The sequence below is a fragment of the Oncorhynchus mykiss genome, chromosome 5, assembly GCF_057628025.1.
Source record: "Oncorhynchus mykiss isolate SJ-2025 chromosome 5, ASM5762802v1, whole genome shotgun sequence".
In the NCBI taxonomy this organism is placed as follows: domain Eukaryota; kingdom Metazoa; phylum Chordata; class Actinopteri; order Salmoniformes; family Salmonidae; genus Oncorhynchus; species Oncorhynchus mykiss.
This window is the reverse complement of record NC_143026.1, coordinates 53,996,306-54,021,979: the sequence shown is the minus strand read 5'-3', so window position 1 is coordinate 54,021,979 and position 25,674 is coordinate 53,996,306. Positions and strand designations below refer to the sequence as shown.

At 42.6% G+C, this 25,674-nt stretch overlaps 1 protein-coding gene and 1 long non-coding RNA gene across 5 annotated transcripts in view; one reads left to right on the top strand and one right to left on the bottom strand.

Annotated features, from left to right (window-relative positions):
* The first annotated feature begins 283 nt into the window (after positions 1-283).
* On the top strand, positions 284-24,618 carry LOC110524020 (thromboxane A2 receptor-like). Of its 2 annotated transcripts, none has more exons than XM_021603306.3 (3): positions 284-660; positions 7,025-7,908; positions 14,280-16,108. In XM_021603306.3, the coding sequence occupies exons 2-3, from the start codon at positions 7,120-7,122 to the stop codon at positions 14,463-14,465; spliced, it is 975 nt and encodes a 324-aa protein (XP_021458981.2). In that variant the 5' UTR covers positions 284-660; positions 7,025-7,119; the 3' UTR covers positions 14,466-16,108. The 2 variants fall into 2 exon arrangements, with proteins under 2 accessions (XP_021458981.2, XP_021458980.1); XM_021603305.3 differs by lacking the exon at positions 14,280-16,108 and adding an exon at positions 20,089-24,618 and having other exon boundaries at positions 382-660.
* The window catches only part of LOC149983514 (uncharacterized), a 45,591-nt gene continuing 27,711 nt past the window's right edge, over positions 7,795-25,674 (bottom strand). For 2 of the 3 annotated variants that reach the window (XR_016496139.1, XR_016496141.1), the window contains one exon: positions 7,795-7,930. This is a non-coding gene — a long non-coding RNA (uncharacterized LOC149983514). Of the gene's footprint in view, positions 7,931-20,410; positions 20,496-25,674 lie in introns of those variants that run through there. The other variant, XR_016496140.1, reaches the window with a different exon arrangement.

Genomic DNA, 25,674 nt, shown 5'->3' with positions numbered 1-25,674 from the left:
CTCACCTATGCCATAAAACAGGGTTGAATTAAATAGCCTAAACTATAGAAAACACATTTTATTGCAAATTTAGGCCTAATTAAACTGATACATTTGGCGATGTTCAACTTAAATTCACTGGCACAACGAATAATACCTTAACCGTACACCATAGTGATTGCCTCGTAAATTGACCAAAAGTATATTTTAGGCTTTGTTAGATACAGATTACCAAAATATAGCCTATGTGAACGGCACTGACTGTCTATCTGCCTGCCCTGATCCTCTCTCTCCCTCGCCTGCTCCTCTTCGCTAGTGTTTGGTCTTCGGTCTGTTGGGTGTAGAATAGCTCAGCCCACTCATTGATTGTCCCTACATTGCAAGACAAGAAATTCCTATAGCCTACATTTTATGATTACCTCATGCACGGTTCCGACTGTCTGCATCTATATCTATCGCTAGCTCGCTCTTTGCTGTGAGAGTTTTGTTTTTGAAATATACAAGGGAAATAGTTTCCTCCGTTGCAAAAAATACTGAATCTTAGGAGTCGAGGAGTAAATTCCGAATCTTGACACCCAGAAATGCGAGTCGGCGGGCAAGGACTCGAGGAATCGATTAGATGAGGTGCCGTCAACTTCGCCTGATGACTTGTGTTTGACAGCGACGCTCTGCTGTGGAAAGGTAGGTTTCATGTTACGTTTTTGAAACCGAAATGAACAGGTCATTGTAGGCTATTCTAGTTCTAGACTATTCAAATATTCACAAAGTTATGTCTCTTTAACATGTTTACGGAGCCTATGGGCTGTATCTTCTTCCAGTGGACAATACTGTAAGTTGTTTTGCTTGTGCCTAGTCTACATGAAATGGTATTGTAAACAATTTCACTAAGAAATGTTTGTTTGCGTATTGCTGTTCTTATAGCCTCGTGATGGAATTGTATTTTCGAATTAATTGTGTCAAGCTGTCAAGCAATCCCAAGTTTAGCCTAAAACAGTAAGGGTAGAACTGGCCATGGGACCATCCCAGCTAGCACATTTGTAACACACGCCATATCATTGCATGACTCCAAATTTACTTTGATATGATGGTTATTCTGAATATTTGGATAAAATACAGGATGAAAAATACAGAAAAAAATATACTTTTAGGAAACGTTCTGTTAAAGTAATGAAATGCAAAGAAAATAACATTTATTTTGTCAAGTTTCTTAAATGTGTTGAGAATGTTCCATGGCAAGCAATTCCCAGAACATTGTGGGAAGTATAGTATGCAAAATAACCATAGGACAACCACGCTCTCACCAAGCTCTAAGAAACATCTGGATCTCAGAACGTTATGCTAGCTGGCATGTATGTTTCCTCAGCCCCATGTTCCCTCAGCTCTAGGTTTCCTCAGTATTTCCCTCACGCTATGTTCCCTCAGCCCCATCTTTACTCAGCCTTGTGTTCCCTCAGTTCTATCTTCTAAACCAGGCGTTAGCAAGCCAAATGAGGAAAAACAGATTGTAACCCTGTTTAGGGAGGGGGGAAAAAAATATTTTTCACATCCTTGAAGTACACAGATCTTTTGGTAACTTGATTCACTGTTGCTTGAATCAATAAACAAGGATCATCAATAACAGATCAGATGTGTGTTTATTGTAACATCATTTTTGTATTTTGAAAAAAACTGTTCAGAGAAAGCATTAAACCGTTTTTACTTGAGTAAAATATGATATTGACAAAAGGTCATGGTCATAATGGTTGAACATATTCAGTAGGTCCCATACGCTTACATATTCATGGATGCTGAAAATAATCCAGATTTTTCTACTTTATAACAATAAACATTTGTGCCAATTTGATTGAAATTGGTTCTGTGGGTACTGAGTGAAAATTGGGCTGAGGGAATATAGGGCAGACCCCCAGGTCATGTGACAACGATGCAGTTAGGCCCTATAGGCTATTTTAAACTGGTTAGGCTACTGTGAATTGACCACAGCCAGACTTATAAAACTATACATTACTGTAAACGGTTCTCATTTAAACAATTTGAAAGCTCTTACATAAAACTCAAATCTAAATTCACATGTCATAAAACTGTTGACTGAACACCGCACCTGTTGCCAATTTATTTGTTTTCTTAAAACAATTTTTTTTAACCATTATTTAACTAGGCAAGTCAGTTAAGACCACATTCTTATTTACAATGTTGGCTTACTTATCCTGCTGCCTATTCTCTAAAACTGTTGAGCATTTGATCATATTTTCTAGTAATGTAGAGACTGATTGTTAACACCGATGAGAGGGCATCTGGCAGACAATAATATCAGATTTCATGTTCAAAATGTGATTAACAAACCCAATTTTTGTTATTATGGAAAGATGCTGCTTTCCTAACTACTAGAAATTGCAAGGAAATTGGAGATTGACTACATTAGATGATAGCGCCATGATTAATCTTTTCCTGACCTCATGATCTTAAAAGGAAAAGCATAATATCATAATTTAGGCCTTTTAGAGGTGGACTGCAACTAAGGCATGCATTAAAAATGGCACAATCCATACATACACTATTATTCCTGTTGTAATTAATAATTGTTGTAATACTAGTTGTCGTCTTTAATTTCCTGTCCTCTCTCTTTTTGGTGCATTTATCCAGTGGTAATCGACTCTCATTAGTTGGAAAACAAAATTGAAGGAGTACAGAAATGAGGATTATGATAGTGGCTGAGTGCTTCAGTGTAATTACTCTTGTGACGGTGTAGTCAAATCATGGAGGTAGACAGGGAAGACTGGAGCCTGGTTGCAACATCTCCCTCATAATGCATGCCATTCCTTCAAGGAATACAGGCGATACCTGATACCGGTTTGCATCCTGGTCCCAGAAAGACTGGAGGTCAAGCCATAGCTGGAAGGGTCTCGTATAGGAAACAAAATCAATAACTACATCTCAGCAACCCCAACTATCTACTAAGCCACTAATATTGAGCTGAACCCTTCTCTCTCTCTCTGTGTTCAATATTTGATTGGTCAACTTCTCTGATACGTTTTCTTATATGATCTACTAGAGCATATGACGTTCTGGCCGCAGTGATTTGGGTTCATACCTTCATTGCATTTAGAACAAGTTCCTCAGTGATAGCATTCTAGGATGTCATTTGGAGAATCTGTTTCCTGTTTTTCCCATTTTGGATATTTCAGGTCCAAGCCAATATATGTTTAAAGGGTAGAATTTGATAGTGCATATGTGTTTCCTGGGATTGTATAACAACCATCCTCAAATTCTGTTAGCATTCACTATTTGTGCCTCCCGTATGTCCCCATGATAGTCCCTAATTTTACCGGTAGGCTTTGTAATTTCCATTTCGTTTGATGGCAATAGTGAATGACTAGTAAACTGACCTCTGAAAAGTCAGTTTTAATTAAGGACATCATTAAGTAAATTTTGACGTAACGTTAACATAGCTGCATTTCCTGCCAAGAGATACTACAGGCTATGACAGTTATGTTTGTGTGTTCACTAGCTCCCACACTATGGAATCCATGGGGTTAAATTCTCGATCAACCATAAATTATAGTTGTCTAGAAAGGCTTGATTAAAGGGATAATCCACCCTAAAAATAAAAATCATGACAACGATTTTCACATGTTGCTACCAACCTTGTTATAACTGCAACATTAAACATTTGTTTTTACATAGTGTTATTTAACACTAACACTGTTAATCGTATGAATTAGTGGTTTGGGATAGATTATCCCATTATGAAAAAAGATTGCAGTCAGAATCCAATATAACTGCAGTTAGTGTGACGTGGTAAGGTTGGACCAAGGTGCCGAGAAAAGACCAGACGAAGAATCCGTGGTTAAAGATAAACACAATACTTTACTGAGAAACTGTAGCCGCAGGATCACAGTACAGTTGGGGAAAAAATAAAACGTCTCAAACTCACTTAGGAAACGACCGCACACGGTAAACAATTCAAGCTTCTGCTACATAGGAAAACAGAAAACGCAACTCTTTTAACAGGGAAACAATCATGAAATAATAAGACACATCTGAGTCCAATAAAAGTCTCTAGGGCGGTCTCTGCCACCCCCTGGTGCCAGGAGGAACCATGATAGTTAAAGTGCAGTATAACTGCATTATACTGCAAATACTGCCTCCAAAATAACCTTCTTTTTTTTATTGCAGTGTAACTGTAGATAGAGTGCAGTATAACTGAAGTTCAACTGCAGTACACTCCAGTTATTCTGCAATTACCGCATTCAAAGCATCACAGTCAACTGCAGTTAGTGCTCTTTTACTGCAGTTTCAAAACGGCAATCTTTTTTTGTAAGGGGTCTGCTGTTTAAACAGTGTCCGCATGTTAAGATAAGCCAGGTGGCAACAGCCTGATCACTCTGTTTAATAAAAGTGTAAATGTAGCAATCAGGCTGGTTCCACCAGGCTATGGAATTTTTTTCAGTATTTCAGTAGTGGGGGGGATTGATACAGTTACATATTTCAATTTTTTTTTTAAATATATAAAATAAATATATGTAGCGTCAGCTAGTGGTAGTCGGCTATATGCCTGCCTGTATTTTTCATCCTATAGCTTGTTCTCCATCTTATTTTTAATAGTAAATTGAGACATGATTTCAGCACTTATTTCCATGACTGATCAAAACTAATTTACTTGATCTTATACTGGATTAAGCCTACACTTTTGTTAACTGTAATTTCTTTAGTAATGCTCCACCTTTCCCTCCATCTTGGTTCCAATAGTTTATATATTTTTCTAATTGAGACAGTCAGTTGGATATGCTCTCTACAAGGTTTTGTATATCTTCCTTATCATATGAACATCATTTTCTGACTCAAATAAGATTCCCTCAAGGTTGCTCTGATGATCAAAACATTTCAAATCGATATTTTCTGATATGTAACTTAATGTAACTATGTATTTGAAACTATCTACACTGGTCAGTCCAACATTACTTTTTAATTCTGTCATTGATTTTTTTTAAATTTCCTCTTACCAAATCATTTACCTTTTTTGATAATATATAAATATGCCAATGACTGGAATGAATTGCAAAAATCAAGGAAGCTGGAGTCTTATATCTCCCTCTAACTTTAAGCATCAGCTGCACATCTATCACTCCAGTATTAATGCTAAATTGTAATTATTTTGCCTCTATGGTCTATTTATTGCCTACCTCCCTACTCTTCTACATTTGCACACACTGTACATAGATTTCTTTTATTTTGTGTTATTGACTAAGTTTGTTTATGTGTAACTCTGTTGTTTTTTGTCGCACTGCTTTGCTTTAACTTGGCCAGGTCGCAGTTGTAAACGAGAACTTGTTCTCAACTGGCCTTCCTGGTTAAATAAAGGTTACATTTAAAAAATTAAAGTCTTTGTTTTGTTTTTGGAATGAAAAAAAAAAAACTTTGCAAAAAAGAAATGTCCTCTCACTATCAACTGCATTTATTTTCAGCAACTTGCTTGGGCCAAGAAACACGAGCAATGGACATTAAACCGGTGTAAGTCTGTCCTTTTGGTCTGACGAGTCAAAATGTAAGATTTTTGGTTCCAACCACCATGTCTTTGTGAGATGCAGAGTAGGTGAACGGATGATCTCCACATGTGTGGTTCCCACCGTGAAGCATGGAGGAGGACGTGTGATGATGTGCTTTGCTAGTAACCAGCATGGCTACCACAGCATTCTGCAGTGACACGCCATCCCACCTGGTTTGCGCTTAGTGGGACTATCATTTGTTTTTCAACAGGACAATGACCCACCACACCTCCAGCCTGTGTAAGGGTTATTTGACCAAGAAGGCGAGTGATGGAGTGCTGCATCAGATGACCAGGTCTCCACAATCACCTGACCTCAACCCAATTGAGATGGTTTGGGATGAGTTGGACTGCAGAGTGAAGTAAAAGCAGCCATCAAGTGCTCAGCATATGTGGGAACTCATTCAAGACGGTTGGAAAAGCATTCCAGGTGAAGCTGGTTGAAAGAATGCCAAAAATGTACAAGGCTGTCATCAAGGCAAAGGGTGGCTAATTTGAAGAATCTAAAATATATATATATATATAATTACTACATGATTCCATATGTTATTTCATAGTTTTGATGTCTTCACTATTATTCACTATTAAACCCTTGAATGAATAGGTGTGTCCAAACTTTTGACCGGTACTGTACGTTTGAAGGACTGCCACTTAAGTACTGTGGTTGTTTTGTAAAGGATGGTGGGGGTCTACTTGGGGTGAGTTGGTCCTCTGTGAGACTGAAATGGGATGTGTGTAGGCCCCACGCACACCTCAGAGAAGTGTTTGATGCCCTCCCAGTCACCCCATCCCAATCCCCCAGACAGCCCCTCTCTCACCAATAACCACCATTAAATCTTAGTTCTAATAACAAACAAGGAATACTAATGATTCAACATTTTCTAATCTGTCCAGAACTCATTCATTTTACAATGGGTTTACAAGACATAAAACATATATAATTATACATTTAAGTCCTTTCTTCTCTCTCTCCCGAACCAAATCCATCCCTCTCCACCACCTCCCACCTTTACTCCCCCCTTTACCCCACCCAAGCCAAGCTTGTCCCACCCTCCCATCCTTACCCACCTTTGCCCCCCAAGCCAAAACAAATGTTCTCATGCTCTCTCTTGTCTCTCTGCATTAGACATAGTAAGTAATACGTTTGGAACATCAAATTGCAATACAATTGCAGTATCATATCATAAATACATGTAGAGTCACAATACATCGTCTCGGCAGCTATGTATCATGATAATATCGTATTGTGAGGTCTCTGGCAATTCCCAGACAGTTTCCATGTTTTTCATCAGAAACTAGATGTTTGAAAGCTGTAAGCAGTTTTCGAGGTCAGTCCAGTAATTATTCCAGTTTTGGAATAATTACTCAGCCACAACATATTATATAGTCTCTGCTGAATGGAAGTGTACACCGTTTATGATTCTGTCCTCTGATGTAAACTGAAATTTCATAAACTTTGTCTTCACATTTCTGACTAAGCCAAAATTCTGTCTTATTTGTCAGGGTGAAGAAAAAAGACTATGGAAATCTTCAAAATGGACTAGTTCCTCCTTCTCTTCTGAAGTGCGTTGGGAATAGCCAAACCTCCTCCAGCCACCATGAACCACTCTAACGAGTCGACCCCACTGTGCTTTTCCATCAACAGTCCCCCCTTCAACTACACCCACACCATTGCTTCCGCCTACTTCTCATCAGTGTTTAGTGCACTGGGCCTCACCTTCAACCTCATCGCCTTCGTGGTCCTCCTGAAGTCCTTCCTACGCACGCAAAGCCGGTCGCGCTCCTCCTTCCTCATCTTCCTCTGCGGCCTGGTGTTTACCGACTTCATGGGCCTCCTGGTCACCGGCTCCATCGTGGTCTCCTTCCACTTCACCCAGTTCAACTGGCGCCTCCTGGACCCGCACTGCCACTTCTGCAACTTCATGGGCATGTCTATGGTCTTCTACGGCCTGTGCCCGCTTCTGCTGGGAGCCACCATGGCCATGGAGCGTTTCGTGGGCATCAATCGGCCGTTCGCCCGCTCGACCAGCATGATGACCAAGTCGCGGGCAGTGTCCATAGTGCTGCTGGTATGGGCAGGGGCGGGGTGCATCTCACTGCTGCCCCTGGTTGGTGTTGGGAGCTACCACATGCAGATACCGGGCTCCTGGTGCTTCTTTAAAATTAGCTCAGAGGCAAGCGACATGGCCTTTTGCCTGCTTTTCTCACTGGTAGGGCTGCTGTCCATCGCCGTGTCCTTCTTGCTCAATACAATAAGCGTGGTGACCCTGGTCAAGGTGTGCTGCAGCCAGGACGCTAGGCAGCGGCGCCGCGACTACGAGGTGGAGATGATGGTGCAGCTCATCTGGATCATGATGATCGCTTCCATCTGCTGGTGCCCCCTGCTGGTAAGTGGCGGCCTATGGCACTCTGTCAACACATGCACACACAATAAAAAGTACATACAGGGCCTTCAGAAAGTATTAATATACCTTGATTTATTTCACATTTTGTTTTGTTACAGCCTGAATTCAAAATTAATAAAATTGTTAATTTTTCTCACCCATCTACACACAATACCCCTTAATGACAAAGTGAAAACATGTTTTTAGAAATGTTTGAAAATGTATTGAAAATGAAATACAGATATCTAATTTACATAAGTATTCACACTCCTTTGGCAGCGATTACTGCTGTGAGTACTTCTGGGTAAGGCTCTAAGAGCATTGCAGACCTGGATTGTTCAATATTTATTCTTTTAAAAAATCTTCAAGCTCTGTTAAGTTGGTTGTTGATCATTGCTAGACAACCATTTTCAAGTTTTGCTATAGATTTAAGCCGACTTGAAAAAACAAAACTAACTACGCCACTCAAGAACATTCAATGATGTCTTGGTAAACAACTCCAGTGTATATTTGTGTGTTACGTTATTGTCCTGCTGAAAGTTGAATTTGTCAACCCAGTATCCGTTGGAAAACAGACTGAATCAGGTTTTTTGGGGGGATTTTGCCTCTACTTAGCTTTATTTCATTTATTTTTTGTCCTTTGTCCTTTATCCTACAAGCATACCCATAACATGATGCAGCCACCACCATGCTTGAAATTATGAAGAGTGATGTGTCATGTTGGATTTGCCCCAAACACAATGCTTTGTAGTTTTATTTTAGTAACTTATTGCAAACAGATTAATGTTTTTAAGTATTTTTATTCTATACATGCTTCCTTCTTTCACTCTGTCATGTAGGTTAATATTGTGGAGTAACTACAATGTTGTTGATCCATCCTAAGTTCTCATATCACAGCCATTAAACTCTCTAACTGTTTTAAAGTCACCATTGGCTCATGGTTTAATCCCTGAGCGGAATCTTTCCTCTCTGGCAACTGAGTTAGTGTTTCACCTGTCTTTGTGCTCGTCTCCACCCCCCTCCAGGTGTTGCCCATCTTCCCCATTTTTTTTTTTTTTATACCTGTGTTCTCTGTTTGTCTGTTGCCAGTTCATTTTTATTTGTCAAGCCTACCAGCGGTTTTCCCTTGCTCCTGTCTGTTTCTAGTTCCAGTTTTCTAGTTTTCACCATTCCGCCTGCCCTGAGCCTGCCTGCCGTTTCTGTACCTTGTCACACCACACTGGATTATTGACCTCTGCCTGCCCTGACCCCGCGACTGCCTGGCGTTCTGTACCTTTTGAACTCTGATATGGATTACTGACCTCTGCATGCCATCGACATGTCGTTTTGCCTGCCCCCTCTTCTAGTAATAAACTTTTATTACTTTGACATTGTCTACATCTGGGTCTTCCCTGAAACGTGATAGTGAGGAAGGACGCCTGTATCTTTGTAGTGACTGGGTGTATTGATACACAATCCAAAGTGTCATTAATAACTTTACGTGCCCTTCTTTGTGTGGCATTGGAAAACCACCCTGGTCTTTGTGGTTGAATCTGTGTTTGACATTCACTGCTCGACTGAGGGACCCTACAGATGATTGTATGTGTAGAGAGGTGTGGTAGTCATTTCAAAACCGTGTTAAACACTATTATTGCACACAGAGTGAGTCCATGCGACTTATGTGACTTGTTAAGCAAATTTGTACTCCTGAACTTATTTAGGCTTGCCATAACAAAGGCATTGAATACTATTTGACTCAAGACATTTCCATTTTTTTTATTTCTGAAATCATAATTCCACTGACTTTATGGGGTATTGTGTGTAGGCCAGTGACAATACATCTCAATTTAATCCATTTTACATTCAAGCTGTAACACAACAACAAAATGTGGAAAATGTCAAGGCGTGTGAATACTTTCTGAAGGCACTGTACAGTATATATGCACGTAGGTCAGGAGAACATGATATCCTTTAAACACATTTTAATCATCACTCAGTATTTATGTGAGAAAGTTTGTCATTTCTAAGCTGGAATCCTTAGCTGTGAAACTGTCACGTTTGTTTTTGATATTACTACAACAGACTTAAACAACAAACACTTTTTTTCCCCCCTGACATCGTTGCACATGATTGCACATGCGATAGCACACACCCTGCGGTTCTATGATCTTTTTTTTACCACGATACAGGATGCTCCTCCGCCCCATTTCAAAAACAAAACAGTAACAAATGCGCCTGGGGAGAATAGTGCCGCTGTTTCACCTGCTGCGGATTTCAAATTGAATGCAATGTACCATCGTCTACTGCTACCATCATTGTCTGCTGACTATGACACAAATATTAATTTTCACAAAGTTTGCTGCTTCAGTGTCTTTAGATATTTTTGTCAAATGTTACTATGGAGTACTGAAGTATAATTACAAGCGTTTCATAAGTGTCCAAAGGCTTTTATTGACAATCACATGAAGTTGGTGCAAAGAGTCAATATTTGCAGTGTTGACCCTTCTTTTTCAAGACCTCTACAAGCATGCCAGGGCAGATGTCAATTAACTTCTGGGCCACATCCTGACTGATGGCAGCCCATTCTTGCATTATCAATGCTTAGAGTTTGTCAGAAGTTGTGAGTTTTTGTTTGTCCACCCGTCTCTTGAGGATTGACAACAAGTTCTCAGTGGGATTCAGGTCTGGGGAGTTTCCTGGCCATGGACCCAAAATATCCATGTTTTGTTCCCCGAGCCACTTAGTTATACATTTTGCCTTATGGCAAGGTGCTCCATCATGCTGGAAAAGGCATTGTTCGTCACCAAACTGTTCCTGGATGGTTGGGAGAAGTTGCTCTTGGAGGATGTGTTGGTACTATTCTTTATTCATGGCTGTGTTCTTAAGCAAAATTGTGAGTGAGCCCACTCCCTTGGCTGAGAAGCAACCCCACACATGAATGGTCTCAGGATGCTTTACTGTTGGCATGACACAGGACTGATTGTAGCCCTCACCTTGTCTTCTCTGGACAAGCTTTTTCCGGATGTTCCAAACAATCAGAAAGGGGATTCAGAGAAAATGACTTTACCCCAGTCCTCAGCAGTCCCATGTACCAATTGTAGAATATCAGCCTGTCCCTGATGTTTTTCCTGGGGAGAAGTGGCTTATTTGTTGCCCTTCTTGACACCAGGCCATCCTCCAAAAGTCCGATGCACTCACACCTGCCTGCTGACATTCCTGAGCAAGCCCTGTACTGGTGGTGCCCCGATCCCGCAGCTGAATCCACTTTAGGAGACGGTCCTGGCGCTTGCTGGACTTTCTTGGGTGCCCTGAAGCCTTCTTCACAACAATTGAACCGCTCTCCTTGAAGTTCTTGATGATCCGATAAATGGTTGATTTAGGTGCAATCTTAATGGCAGCAATATCCTTGCCCTTTTTTTGCAAAGCAATGATGACGGAACGTGTTTCCTTGCAGGTAACCATGTTTGACAGAGGAAGAACAATGATTCCAAGCACCACCCTCCTTTTGAAGCTTCCAGTCTGTTATTTGAACTCAATCAACATGACAGAGTGATCTCCAGCCTTGTCCTCGTCAACACTCACACCTGCGTTAACGAGAGAATCACTGACATGTCAGCTGGTCCTTTTGTGGCATGGCTGAAATGCAGTGGAAGTGTTTTTTGGGGGATTCATTTCATTTGCAAGGCAAAGAGGGACTTTGCAATGAATTTCAATTCATCTGATCACTCTTCATAACATTCTGGAGTATGTGCAAATTGCCATCATACAAACTGAGGCAGCAGACTTTGTGAAAATGAATATTTCTGTCATTCTCAACTTTTGGCTGTGACTGTACACACAGATCATACACGTAATGTTAGCTAGCGAGCCAGCCATGTAACATCAGCTAGCTAGCTAACAGTAAGCTTCAACTTGCAATGAAAACAACTTTCTGCCGAAATTAGAAATGTATAATATTTGAAACTGTAGCTGGACTCTTACTCGGTACATGGATGAATGCCTCACAGCAGACTGCAACCCCTTTCATTATATAAGACGTCCTGTGCCGTTTCTGTTTTGCTTGTACAGCTTGCTTTGCCCACTGTTGTTGTGTCAAGTCACTCTGGTTCACACTGACTGTGTGCAATGCCATAATAATCATCTTAAGCTTTAGCCCCCACCCAAACTCTGACCACTAGAGGGTACTACATGTTGGTCGTGTGTGTGTGTGTGTGTGTGTGTGTACAGTGCCTTGCGAAAGTATTCGGCCCCCTTGAACTTTGCGACCTTTTGCCACATTTCAGGCTTCAAACATAAAGATATAAAAATGTATTTTTTTGTAAAGAATCAACAACAAGTGGGACACAATCATGAAGTGGAACGACATTTTATTGGATATTTCAAACTTTTTTAACAAATCAAAAACTGAAAAATTGGTGGTGCAAAATTATTCAGCCCCTTTACTTTCAGTGCAGCAAACTCTCTCCATAAGTTCAGTGAGGATCTCTGAATGATCCAATGTTGACCTAAATGACTAATGATGATAAATACAATCCACCTGTGTATAATCAAGTCTCCGTATAAATGCACCTGCACTGTGATAGTCTCAGAGGTCCGTTAAAAGCGCAGAGAGCATCATGAAGAACAAGGAACACACCAGGCAGGTCCGAGATACTGTTGTGAAGAAGTTTAAAGCCGGATTTGGACACAAAAAGATTTCCCAAGCTTTAAACATCCCAAGGAGCACTGTGCAAGCGATTTAATATTGAAATGGAAGGAGTATGAGACCACTGCAAATCTACCAAGACCTGGCCGTCCCTCTAAACTTTCAGCTCATACAAGGAGAAGACTGATCAGAGATGCAGCCAAGAGGCCCATGATCACTCTGGATGAACTGCAGAGATCTACAGCTGAGGTGGGAGACTCTGTCCATAGGACAACAATCAGTCGTATATTGCACGAATCTGGCCTTTATGGAAGAGTGGCAAGAAGAAAGCCATTTCTTAAAGATATCCATAAAAAGTCTTGTTTAAAGTTTGCCACAAGCCACCTGGGAGACACACCAAACGTGGAAGAAGTTGATCTGGTCAGATGAAACCAAAATTGAACTTTTTGGCAACAATGCAAGACGTTATGTTTGGCGTAAAAGCAACACAGCTGAACACACCATCCCCACTGTCAAACATGGTGGTGGCAGCATCATGGTTTGGGCCTGCTTTTCTTCAGCAGGGACAGGGAAGATGGTTAAAATTGATGGGAAGATGGATGGAGCCAAATACAGGACCATTGTGGAAGAAAACCTGATGGAGTCTGCAAAAGACCTGAGACTTGGACGGAGATTTGTCTTCCAACAAGAGAATGATCCAAAACATAAAGCAAAATCTACAATGGAATGGTTCAAAAATAAACATATCCAGGTGTTAGAATGGCCAAGTCAAAGTCCAGACCTGAATCCAATCGAGAATCTGTGGAAAGAACTGAAAACTGCTGTTCACAAATGCTCTCCATCCAACCTCACTGAGCTCGAGCTGTTTTGCAAGGAGGAATGGGAAAAAATGTCACTCTCGATGTGCAAAACTGATAGAGACATACCCCAAGCGACTTACAGCTGTAATCGCAGCAAAAGGTGGCGCTACAAAGTATTAACTTAAGGGGGCTGTATAATTTTGCACGGCCAATTTTTCAGTTTTTGATTTGTTAAAGTTTGAAATATCCAATAAATGTCGTTCCACTTCATGATTGTGTCCCACTTGTTGTTGATTCTTCACAAAAAAATAGTTTTATATCTTTGTTTGAAGCCTGAAATATGGCAAAAGGTTGCAAAGTTCAATGGGGCCGAATACTTTCGCAAGGCACTGTATATAGGTAGCACAGGTGACCAGGAAGGGTTAGCACAGGCGAGAGGAGAGCCCCTACAGTTCTTACCGTATCACAGATGTAGCTTATAGAATGCATCGCTCTGCACCTTTTCTACAGGAATGTGTTTTGGAGCTATTTAAATTTTATATGCGCAATACATGGGAAATTCACCCAAAAACGTTTGGACATCTGATTTTTGTTGTGTTATGGACAGATCTCTCCTGCGCACGTGGCTTTTCATAGGAAATCGCCACTCCAGCTACCTTCAATCAGATATGTGACCCCTGGGTTTACATCCTGTGCCAGGAGTCAAGACTGAGGCAAAGATTTTTTTTTTTTTGTATAGCACCCCTGTCTTCACTCACCCCACATTGGTTTGGGCTGTTGGGACTGTCCGGACCTCATCTCGAACCTGATCATCCAAATGCCTGAATCAGTCATGCCACAATCAAAATATGGACTTTTCTTTATTTTCTTGTTTTGTATTGTTCAATGTTCTTCATCATTAAACTCATTAACTGCACTTGCTTCCTGACTCATCTGCATCTACGTTACAGAATATTGCCTCACAGAATGGAAACGGCAGCCAACCGAGACGTCTCCCAGATGGTCGGCGAACAGGGATACCTACTTCGTCAACACCACGATCAGCTGGCGCACCTGGGAACGGAGTTCTTCAACGTCTAGATTCTTCCCCAAGGGAGTCACCCCCAATGAGCGGAGGATCCTCTACCATGAGTTGACCCAGCGAACCAGCACCCCAGCCCATTCAGCAGTCTGCCCTGGTCAGCCATGTCCGTTTGTCCCTTCCAGACAAATATGATGGGACTCCATCCAAATGCTGTGCCTTCCTCCCCCAGTGCCCCCTCTATTTTGCTCATCAAACGGGAGCTCCCAACACTGAGCGCCTACTCCAACCACGACTGGAGGACCAGACTGCTGCGGAGTACGCCCTCACCTTTCATACTGTGGCAGCATCCAGTGGATGGAATATGCTGGTGCTCCGCACCTTATTCACAAAAGGTTTGAGTGAGGAGGTCCAGACGGAGCTGGCATGCCGAGATGACACTCTCTCATTGGACGCACTCATCGCAACGGCCATCTGTCTGGATAACCTCCTTCGGGAGCGTCAGCACTCCCATCGCTTATCTCCCTCCTTTGTTGACTGATCTGAGTCAGAGCCTGAACCAGTGGAGGTAGGGGCTACGCGTATCTCCACGGCTGAGTGATGCGGTCGGAGACAACTAGGGCTATGTCCCTATTGTGTCCAGGAGGGACAGCTTCAACTGTGTCCACTAAGTTCTAAACCGAGAGTCACTGAAGCAGAGGGACGGTCCAATGATCATCCGTCTCATGGGGTAGATCAGGGTGTGAGTATTCATCTTCACTCTCCAACAAACCTTTCTTAGTACCTATTTCAATAGCTGTCTGTCCCTCGTGTTGTTTCCACAGCTTTATTTGACTCCGGAGCCACGGGAATTTTATTGACCAGGCCCTTGCCTCCTCCCTGAACATCATACTGGCTCTCCTCTCCGTTTTCAGTTCAAGCACTGGATAACCAACTACTGGGATCTGGCACAGTCACACACATCACAGCACTACTCACCATCACCGTGGGAGCCCAGCACCAAGAAAGCATCACCACCTTCATTATCCAGGCACCCGTACACAAAGTCGGCCTCCCGTGGCTAAACGCCACGACCCCACCATGTCCTGGCCGAGGATGGAGATTACGGCCTGGGTACCAAGATGCCGGAAGACCTGCCTTTCCTTACCTTGTGGTTCACGTAGGTTGAGAATCCAGTGGTTTTCCTCCAGGCCGACATCCCAGAGGTTTACCAGGATCTCTGGGAGGTTTTCTCCAAGACTCACGCCACCTGTCTCCCTCCTCTTTGCCCCTGGGACTGAGCCATCGACCTGCTTACAGAATCTGCGCCTCTGCGCAGCCGCGTCTACCCCGTCGGTGGCTGAAACCAAGCCTTTGAAGGAGCACATCCAGGAGGCTCTCCAACAAGGTTTCATCCGCCCAGCCGACTCCCCTGCACTAGCTGGCTTCTTTTTCGCAGTGGTGTAAAGTCCTTAAGTAAAAGTACTTTAAAGTACTACTTAAGTCCGTTTTTGGGGGTATTTGACAATGTTTACATCACTACATTTCTAAAGAAAATAATGAACTTTAAATTTTCCCTGACACCCAAAAGTAGTCGTTACATTTTGAATGCTTAGCAGGTTAGGAAATGTGGTCTAATTCACATACTTATGAAGAGAACATCCCTGGTCATCCCTACAGCCTCTGATCTGGCGGACTCACTAAACACATGCTTCATTCGTAAATTATATCTGAGTGTTGAAGTGTGCCCTATCTGTAAATTAAAAAAACTAGAAAATGCGGTTGTCTGCTTTGCTTGATATAAAGAATATGAAATAATTTATACTTGTACTTTTACTTTTTATCTTAAGTATATTTGAGCTTTTTTACATTGACTTTTACTAGTATATTTAAAAACCAAATTTATTAACTTTTACTCAAATAGTATTTTACTGGGTGAACTTCACTTTTACTTTAGTTATTTTCTATTAAGGTATCTTTACTTTTACTCATGACTTTTTCCACCACTGCATCTTCGTGGTCAAGGATGTGGGTCATCTTCTGTGTACTGACTACAGAAGTCTCTTACCCCTCCAGTTGGTTCCGGCCGCCATTAAACAGCTGCACGGGGCCCAATTTGTTTTACCAAGCTGGACCTGCGGAGTGCTAACAATTTGATCGGCATCTGAGAGGTATAAGGGCACCAGGCCAAACCCAGATGCAGAGACAGATGGTTTGAGTCTTGATATTTATTCAACAATCCAAACGGGGTAGGCAAGAGAATGATCGTGGACAGGCAATGAAGCTTTTGGTCCTGGGCAGATCACTAGGACAGGTTTGCCCCCACTCCAACATCGGAAGCATCAACCTCTACCACAACACAAATTGACGTGACGGATGAGGATGGGTGCTATGGTGAACCAATGCTTCAGGTCCACAAAGGCTCTGTCGACAGCTGGAGACCATGTGAACGGGACATTGGGAGAGGTGAGTGCAGAGAGGGGGGTTGCTGTAACCCTGAATGAAACCGCGGTAGAAGTTAACAAAATCCAGGAAACGTTGCAACTGCACCCTGGACGTAGGTTGAAGCCAATCCACCACTGCTTTCACCTTTCCAGGATCCATCTGGACATTTCCCTCAATTATGACATATCCCAGAAAGGGAGTATCTGGCTCATCCGTCGCCGATGATTCTCGAGGTAGCTCGGGTGGCTTCGGATCCTCTCTAAAAAAACAGCCTTTGGGAACTTCCGGATTCCTTCGAAGGTGAGCGAGCCACTGTGGATGAATGAGTGTGACCTAGGCCAGACCTCTTCTCACTCCTGTGTTCCCTTAGATGTCCATCAAGTCTAATGGTGAGGGCGATGAAGGAATTGAGGTCCACCAGTAATTCCCGAGCAGCTAGCTCATCTTTTACCACCTAGGATAATCCGTGAAGAAAGGTATCGAAAAGAGACTCTGGATTCCAGGCACTCTCGGCGCCCAACGTGCGAAAGTCAACAGAGTAGTCTGCCACACTACGGGAGTCTTGAGGTAATTCAATATGTTTTTGGGCCACCTCTCTCCCGGATACCGGAGAATTGAACACCTTCCTCACCTCTGCCATGAAATCCTCCAGATGATGACAAATGTCGGATTGTTGCTGCCAAACTGCCGTAGCCCAGGAGAGCACCCTTCCCGACATTATCGGTCCGAAGGAAACAAAGATGACTTTGGCTCAAAAATAAGAGAGCACTGAGACAGAAAACCCCAACAGGTACCAGGATCCCCAGAGTATCGCTCCGGAGGAGGTAAGCGTGGTTCTTGGGGAGCCGGAGTAGGCTGTGCAAATTCACCACTAATAGGGAAAAAGTTACTGGGTGGTTGGGGGTTCTCAGAGGTGGCAGGCTGCCTAATAACTAACTCCCTGATTTTGTTCCATAATATCCTTAAACACTTAGTCGTGGCATTCCGTCAGGGAACGAAGCCCTTCCAAAAGGTCCTGTAGTAACTCTTCATGCCTCCCAATGGTGGCTCCCTGCATGGAGACAGCGTGGCGGAGCTGGTCCAAGTCTGCTGGGTCTGTCATGGCCAGTTCGTACTATAAGGGCACAAGGCGAGACCAGCAGAGTGTCTGGGCACAACGAGTACTTGGTGATGCCTTATGGTTTAACCAATGCTCCATCGCTGTTTCAGGCATTTGTGAATGAGGTGTTTCGGGACATGCTTGGGCGCCAGGTGGTCGTGTATATCGACGACATCCTGATCTACTCGGACACCTTGGAGTAGAACATTGCCAACATCCAGGTAGTCCCGGGATGCCTCCTGGAGAACCATCTGTATGTGAAAGTGGAGAAGTGCCAGTTCCATCCGGTTGCCGTCTCCTTCTTGGCATATCGGATCAGCCCGCAATGAGTTGTTATGGAGGAAAGAAAGGTAGATGTGGTAAGGTCATGGCCAGACCCAACCACTATAAAGGGACTACAACGTTTTTTGGCCGCTTCATCAGGAACTTCAGCTCCACCGCTTCTCCTCTCCCCTCAGAGGTGGTCCTCGAAAGTTGGCGTGGAATCCTGCAGCTGATGAGACCTTCCGCCTGCTGAAGGGGAATTTCACCTCTGCCCCATTGCTGAAACACCCAGACCCTACACTGCCATTCATGCTGGTGTTTTGCGGGTACTATTTAATGAATCTGCCAGTTGAGTACTTGTGAGACGTCTGTTTCTCAAAATAGACACTCTTGCTCAGTTGTGCACCAGGGCCTCCCACTTCCCTTTCTATTCTGGTTAGGGCCAGTTTGCGCTGTTCTGTGAAGGGAGTAGTACACAGCGTTATACCAGATCTTCAGTTTCTTGGCAATTTCTCGCATGGAATAGCCTTCATTTCTCAGAACAAGAATAGACTGAATTTCAGAAAATTCTTTGTCTAGCCTTTTTGAGCCTGTAATCAAACCCACAAATGCTGATGCTCCAGATACTCAACTAGTCTAAAGAAGGCCAGTTGTATTGCTTCTTTAATCAGGACAACAGTTTTCAGCTGTGCTAACATAATTGCAAAAGGGTTTTCTAATGATCAATTAGCCTTTTAAAATGATACTTGGATTAGCTAACACAACATGCCATTGGAACACAGGTGGGATGGTTGCTGATAATGTACGCCTATGTAGATATTCCATTGAAAATCAGATGTTTCCTGCTATAATAGTCATTTACAACATTAACAATGTCTACACTCTTTCTGATCAATTTGATGTTATTTTAATGGACAATTTGTTTTGCTTTTCTTTCAAAAACAAGGTCATTTCTAAGTGACCCCAAACTTTTGAATCGCAGTGTATATATTTTATTTAAAATTACGGCACATGCCCTTGTGGGCATGACCCCTCCGACCGCATTGACTCACTGGCTGTTAGCTGCAGTTCTGAGACACTAAGTCACTTTGGGTCTGTTTAGTATTTTTGACATACAGATGTAGGATTTTTAATTGTATCACTCTTTTGTTGCTAAAAAATGCAAACTTGTAGTGTATTCAAGGTTTTAAAAGGATTCTAAAGTTTGATTTCCACTTTAAAATGACAGACTTGATTTGCAAAAAAATGTATCAACCCATACAAAAAAAATGTCCATTATTTGTAGTACACATAATTCCTATTTTCTGTTGCTGCAGGATTATTTTCCTGCTGTAGCAAACCGGCTCAAATTAAGATCCTACAATTGCGTTAGATGTATCTGTAAAATGCAAATTATTTGCTGAACACAAGTGCATATGTTATGCCTGAGGAGTCGAGCTTGTTAGCATAGCTTGTTAGCATATCTAGCTGCTCCCAAAAGAGTGTTGTTGCCCTGGCGCTAATGGGACTAGCAATAAGGCTAGAGGCATGCCTATATGGGAGAATGATTGCTCTGTGGACGCTTGGGCCAGTACCTCAGAGGCCCGGCCCAAATTAGCCCAGCAATGTACTCCCTGGGTGGACCAAGTCCTGCTCTGAGACATCTGTTTGTGTATGTATGTGTGTTTGTGTGAAGGCCGAAGCTGCTGCACTTGTGTGTTCAAATGACTGATGACAACTCTCTCTTCCTCTCACTTCCTCTGTCCCTCTCTGTTGTTTTTATTTTTCCCCCCTTTCTCATTGTCTGTCTGTAAATGGTTTGTCTTTCCTTCTCTCCTTATTCTGTCCTTTTCTCTCTATGTATATCCGTCTTTCTCTCTGTCCTTCTATTTCTTTCCCTATTACTTTATTTGTCTCTCTATCTACCTCTCTCCTCCACCCATTCCTCCCTCCTTCCCCATACACTCCACAGGTGTTTATTACAAAGACTGTGTTTTCGGGGAGCCCACTCCGGATCCACTACCTGCTGCTCTTCATTCGCTTCGCCACCTGGAACCAAATCCTGGACCCCTGGGTGTACATCCTGTTTCGCCGCGCTGTCCTCAAGCGCCTCTACCCCCGCTGGGACTGGTCCCAGGGCTCCATCAGGACCCTGTACCCCTCCTTCGTTGGTACCGTCTGCCGGCTGACCCGTGCCTCCGTGGGCAGTGACCCGCTAGGGGGAGGCGATGGGGGTGTGTCGGTCAAAGAGGAAGGCAAACCCCAGTCGTTTAATGTGAAGGCTCCACCTTCACCGCCTTGACTGGTTCCTGTTGTGCATTGGTGTTCATCTTTGTCGGTGAAGTCGTTATTTCAGAATCAACTTTATTTTACTTGGTGCTGTTGGTGATAGACAACATTTAGAAACAGAATACAGACAACGGAGTTTAAAAATAGTTTACATACACTACCGGTCAAAAGTTTTTGAACGTCTACTCATTCAAGGGTTTTCCTTTATTTGTACAATTTTCCACATTGTAGAATAGTGAAGACATCAACAAACACATATGGAATCATGTAGTAACCAAAGTGTTAAACAAAATCAAAATATATTTTATATTTGAGATTCTTCAAAGTAGTCACGCTTTGCCTTGACAGCTTTGCACAATTTTGGCATTCTCTCTTTTCCAACAGTCTTGAAGGAGTTCCCACATATGCTGAGCACTTGTTGGCTGCTTTTCCTTCACTCTGCGGTCCGACTCATCCCAAACCCTCTCAATTGGGTTGAGGTCGGGGATTGTGGAGACCAGGTCATCTGATGCAGCACTCCCATCACTTTCCTTCTTGGTAAAATAGTCCTTACACAGCCTGGAGGTGTCCTGTTGGAAAACAAATGATAGTCCCACTAAGCCCAAACCAGATGGGATGGCATATTGCTGTGGTAGCCATGCACCTTGAATTCTAAATAAATCACAGTGTCACCAGCAAAGCACACCATAACACCTCCTTCTCCATGCTTTAAGCTGGGAAATACACATGCGGAGATCATCCGTTCACCCACATCGCTTCTCAGACACGACGGTTGGAACCAAAAATCTCAAATTTGGACTCCAGACCAAAATACAAATTTCCACTGGTCTAATGTCTAATTGCTCGTGTTTCTTGGCCCAAGCAAGTCTCTTCTTTATTATTGGTGTCCTTTAGTAGTGGTTTCTTTGCAGCAATTTGACCATGAAGGCCTGATTCACACAGTCTCCTCTGAACAGTTGATGTTGAGATGTTGTCTGTTACTTGAAGACATATATTTATATGTACATATTCTTATTCCATCCCGTTGGATTGTGTATTAGGTAGTTGTTGTGGAATTGTTAGATATTACTGCACTGTCGGGAACTAGAAGCACAAGCATTTCACTACACTCGCATGAACATCTGCTAGCCATGTGTATGGGACCAATGAAATTTGATTTGAACTATGAAGCATTTACTTGGGCTGCAATTTCTGAGGCTGGTAACTAATGAACTTATCCGCTGTAGCAGAGGTAACTCTTGGTCTTCCATTCCTGTGGCGGTCCTCATGAGAGCCAGTTTCATCACAGCGCTTGATGGTTTTTGTGACTGCACTTGAAGAAAGTTCATGACATTTTCCGTATTGACTGACCTTCATGTCTTAGTCATTTATTTTTGCTTATTTGAACTGTTTTTTTCCATAATATGGACTTGGTCTTTTACCAAATAGGGCTATATTCTATATACCCCTCCCTACCTTGTGACCACACAACTGATTGGCTCAAACGCATCAAGAATTAAAGAAATTCCACAAATGAACTTTTAAGAAGGAACACCTATAATTGAAGAGCATTCCAGATGATGGCCTCATGAAGCTGGTTGAGAGAATGGCAAGAATGTGCAAAGCTGTCAAGGCAAAGGGTGGCATTTGAAGAATCTCAAATATATTTTGATTTAACACTTTTTTTTTGTTACTGTGTTATTTCATTGTTTTGATATCTTCACAATTATTCTACAATGTAGGAAATTGTAAAAGTAAAGAAAAACCCTTGAATGAGGTGTTCTAAAACTTTGGGCCGGAAGTGTACATTATATACAACTAGGCAGTGTGAGCATAAGAGAATGAGCATATATACAAATGTATAGTATCAGTATGGCTACAGTGCATTCGGAAAGTATTCAAATTTTATTACGTTAGTCTTATTCTAAAATTGCTTAAATAAAACTTTTTCCTCAAATCTTCACATAATGACAAAGGGAAAACAGGTTTTTAGAAATGATTGTAAATGTATTACAAATAAACATACCTTATTTACAAAAGTATTCAGACCCTTTGCTATGAGACTCGATATTGAGTTCAGGTGCATCCTGTTTCCATTGATTACCCATGATGTATCTATAACTTGGAGTCAACCTGTGTGAAATTCAATTGATTGTACATGATTTGGAAAGGCACACACCTGTGTATATAAGATCCCGCAGTTGACAGTGTATGTCAAAGCAAAAACTAAGCCATGAGGTCGAAGCAATTGTCTGTAGAGCTCTGAGACAGGATTGTGTCGAGGCACAGATCTGGGGAAGGATACAAAAATGTCTGCAGCATTGAAGATCCCCAAGAACACAAATGGAAGAAGTTTGGAACCAACAAGACTCTTTCTGGAGCTGGCCGTCCGGCCAAACTGAGAAATCGGGGGAGAAGGACCTTAGTCAGGGAGGTGACCAAGAACCTGATGGTCACTCTGACAGAGCTATAGAGTTCCTCTGCGGAGATGGGAGAACCTTCCAGAAGGACAACCTTCTCTGCAGCACTACACCAATCAGGCCTTTATGGTAGAGTGACCAGACGGAAGCTACTCCTCAGTAAAAGGCACATGACCGCCCGCTTGGAGTTTGCCAAAAGGCACTTAAACACTCAGACTCTCTGGTCTGATGAAACCAAGATTGCACTATTTGGCCAGAATGCCTAGCGCCACGTCTAGACAGCCAAGACAACGCAGTAGTGGCTTCGGTACAAGTCTCTGAGTGGCCCAGCCAGAGCCCGGATTTGACCCCGATCGAACATCTTTGGAGATACCTGAAAATAGCTGTGCAGCAACGCTCCCCATCCGACCTGACAGAGCTTGAGAGGATCTACAGAGAAGAATGAGAGAAACTCTCCAAATATTAGGTGTGCCAAGCATGTAGCGTCATACCCAAGAAGACTAATTGCTGCCAAAGGTGCTTCAACAAAGTACTGAGTAAATGATCTAAATACTTATGTAAATGTAAAATGTCTTTATTATAAAAATTAGCAAACATTTCTAAAAACCTGTTTTTGCTTTATCATTATGGGGTATTGTGTGTAGATTGAGGGGGGGGGGGCAATTTAATCAATTTTAGATTAAGGCTGTAACGTAACAAAGTGTGGAAAAAGTCAGTGTCTGAACTTTCAGACTTTGGTGTTTTCTGAAGTCAACCACCATTTCCACGGTTTTGTCTGTGTTGAGTTCCATGTTATTGCGACTGCACCAGGCCACCAACCGGTCGACCTCTCCACTGTGCATGGACTAATCACCGTCTGGTGTCATCTGCAAACTTGAGTAGTTTGACAGATGCTTTGGACGCACATGCTTGCGGCGTTCCGAGTCCGAGCTTTCCCAGCTTCACATTTTGCGTCCTGTTGGTCAGGATGTCAGTGATCCACGGACAGATGGACACGTTCAGCTGGGAGAGTTTTGTTTTGTAGCACTTCTGGGATGATGTATTGAACGCAGAGCTAAAGTCCACAAACAAAATCCTTGCGTATGTCTTTGGGTTACCGTGGTGTTTGAGGATGTAGTGAGGCCCATGTTGACAGCGTCATCCACAGACCTATTAGCTCTGTAGGCAAACTGCAGTGGCTCGAGGGAGCTATCAGTGATGGTTTTGAGATGGGACAGTACGAGGCGCTTTAAGGTTTTCGTGATGACTGAGGTGAACGCTACAGGTCTGTAATCATTCAGACAGGACACATTTTGTTTTTTCAGAACTGGAACAATTATGTAAACCGGCAAGAACAGTGCATTGCTCTAGTAAGTGGTTGAATATGTCCGTGAAAATGGAAGAGCTGGTCAGCGCAGTGCTTAAGTGTGGCTGGAGAGACCTTGTCTAGGCCGGCAGCCTTCCTGCTGTACTGTTTCCTAAAGAGTGTTGACTGTGATTTATATTGGGTTTTTTTATGTGCTGTTTATAGAGTTCTAAAAGTAGACTGAACATGGGCAGGGCTGTCACATGGCATTGGAGCTCAGAGCTGGTTATTCCTGTGCCTTAAGCACATAGTGGGGCTCCCGAGTGGCGCAGAGGTCTAAGGCACTGCATCTCAGTGCTAGAGGCGTCACTACAGATACCCTGGTTTGAATCTAGGCTGTATCACAGGGCGGTGCTTAATTAGCCCAGCATCGCCCGGGTTTGGCCGGTGTAGACCGTCATTGTAAATAAGTATTTGTTCTTAACTGACTTGCCTAGTTAAATAAAGGATAAATAAAGAAAAACTTAAATACTGTTGCCAGTGGGGTGATTGTGTGTGGTGGTATTAAGCATTGTTTAGTTGAGAACAAGGAAATGTATGCAGCGTGTGGATGTTTCTGAAGAATAAACAGCCGTCAGCTTCCATGCCAAAGACCACAAGGTCGTGGCGTATGTGTGTGAGTATGCGCTTGAATTTATACCTTCATGTGAAAGTGTGTTTGTGTGTGTGCGTGCACTAACTTTCTCCTGATGGTATGCAGCTGCTCTAACAGAGCAACCAAGCACAGTATTCATCACCAAAGATAACAAAGGACAACTGTCATCGGCTCTGGTGAGGTATTTGGCCTCCGATGGAACAGTGCCGCAGGTTGGTTGGCTGACTGCCCTTCAGACAAAATATGCCCAGGTGAGGGATACTGACTCAACACTCCTTATCTGCTTAATGACTCTTAGAGTTGACCCCCTATTCTGTCCTCGGGTTCAACTCTGGCTGACTTTCATACAGTGAAGCAAGGGATGGGCCAAAGAGGCGTTTATTTTGTGGAATGTCATGGATTCACGTCCAGGGAGAGATATTCCCAGTATATGGACATGAATGCATCATTATTTGTTAATCATGAGCATTACTCCAATAAACTCCTCATTCATTGTGTTACAAATCCTTTGAAGGATAATTAAATAATTATATTATTTATGTGAGAGGATGCCAGAAACAATACATATCATGCTGCATGTTAGTTCACTGTGCATGTGTACACTAAGTGTTCAAAACATTAAGGATTTGTCAGAGCATGGGCTCTACAAGGTGTTGAAAGCGTTCCACAGGGATGCAACTCATGGAAAGAGGTGTCCTTAATGTTTTGTACACTCTTGCTTTTGCAAGTCTTATTTTTAGAAGGAAAATAGATGGGACTATGTTGTCTGACTGTGTATATGGTTCATAAATTTTAGAGTATTGTGTCATGACACAGCATGTGCAATGCAGATGTAGAGTTTATACAGTGCTCGAACATTGGCATGTGTTTACTCCAAGGGGAAATAAAACATTAAGATTAGACAAAGTTTGCTTTGTCTGTTTTGTTTTT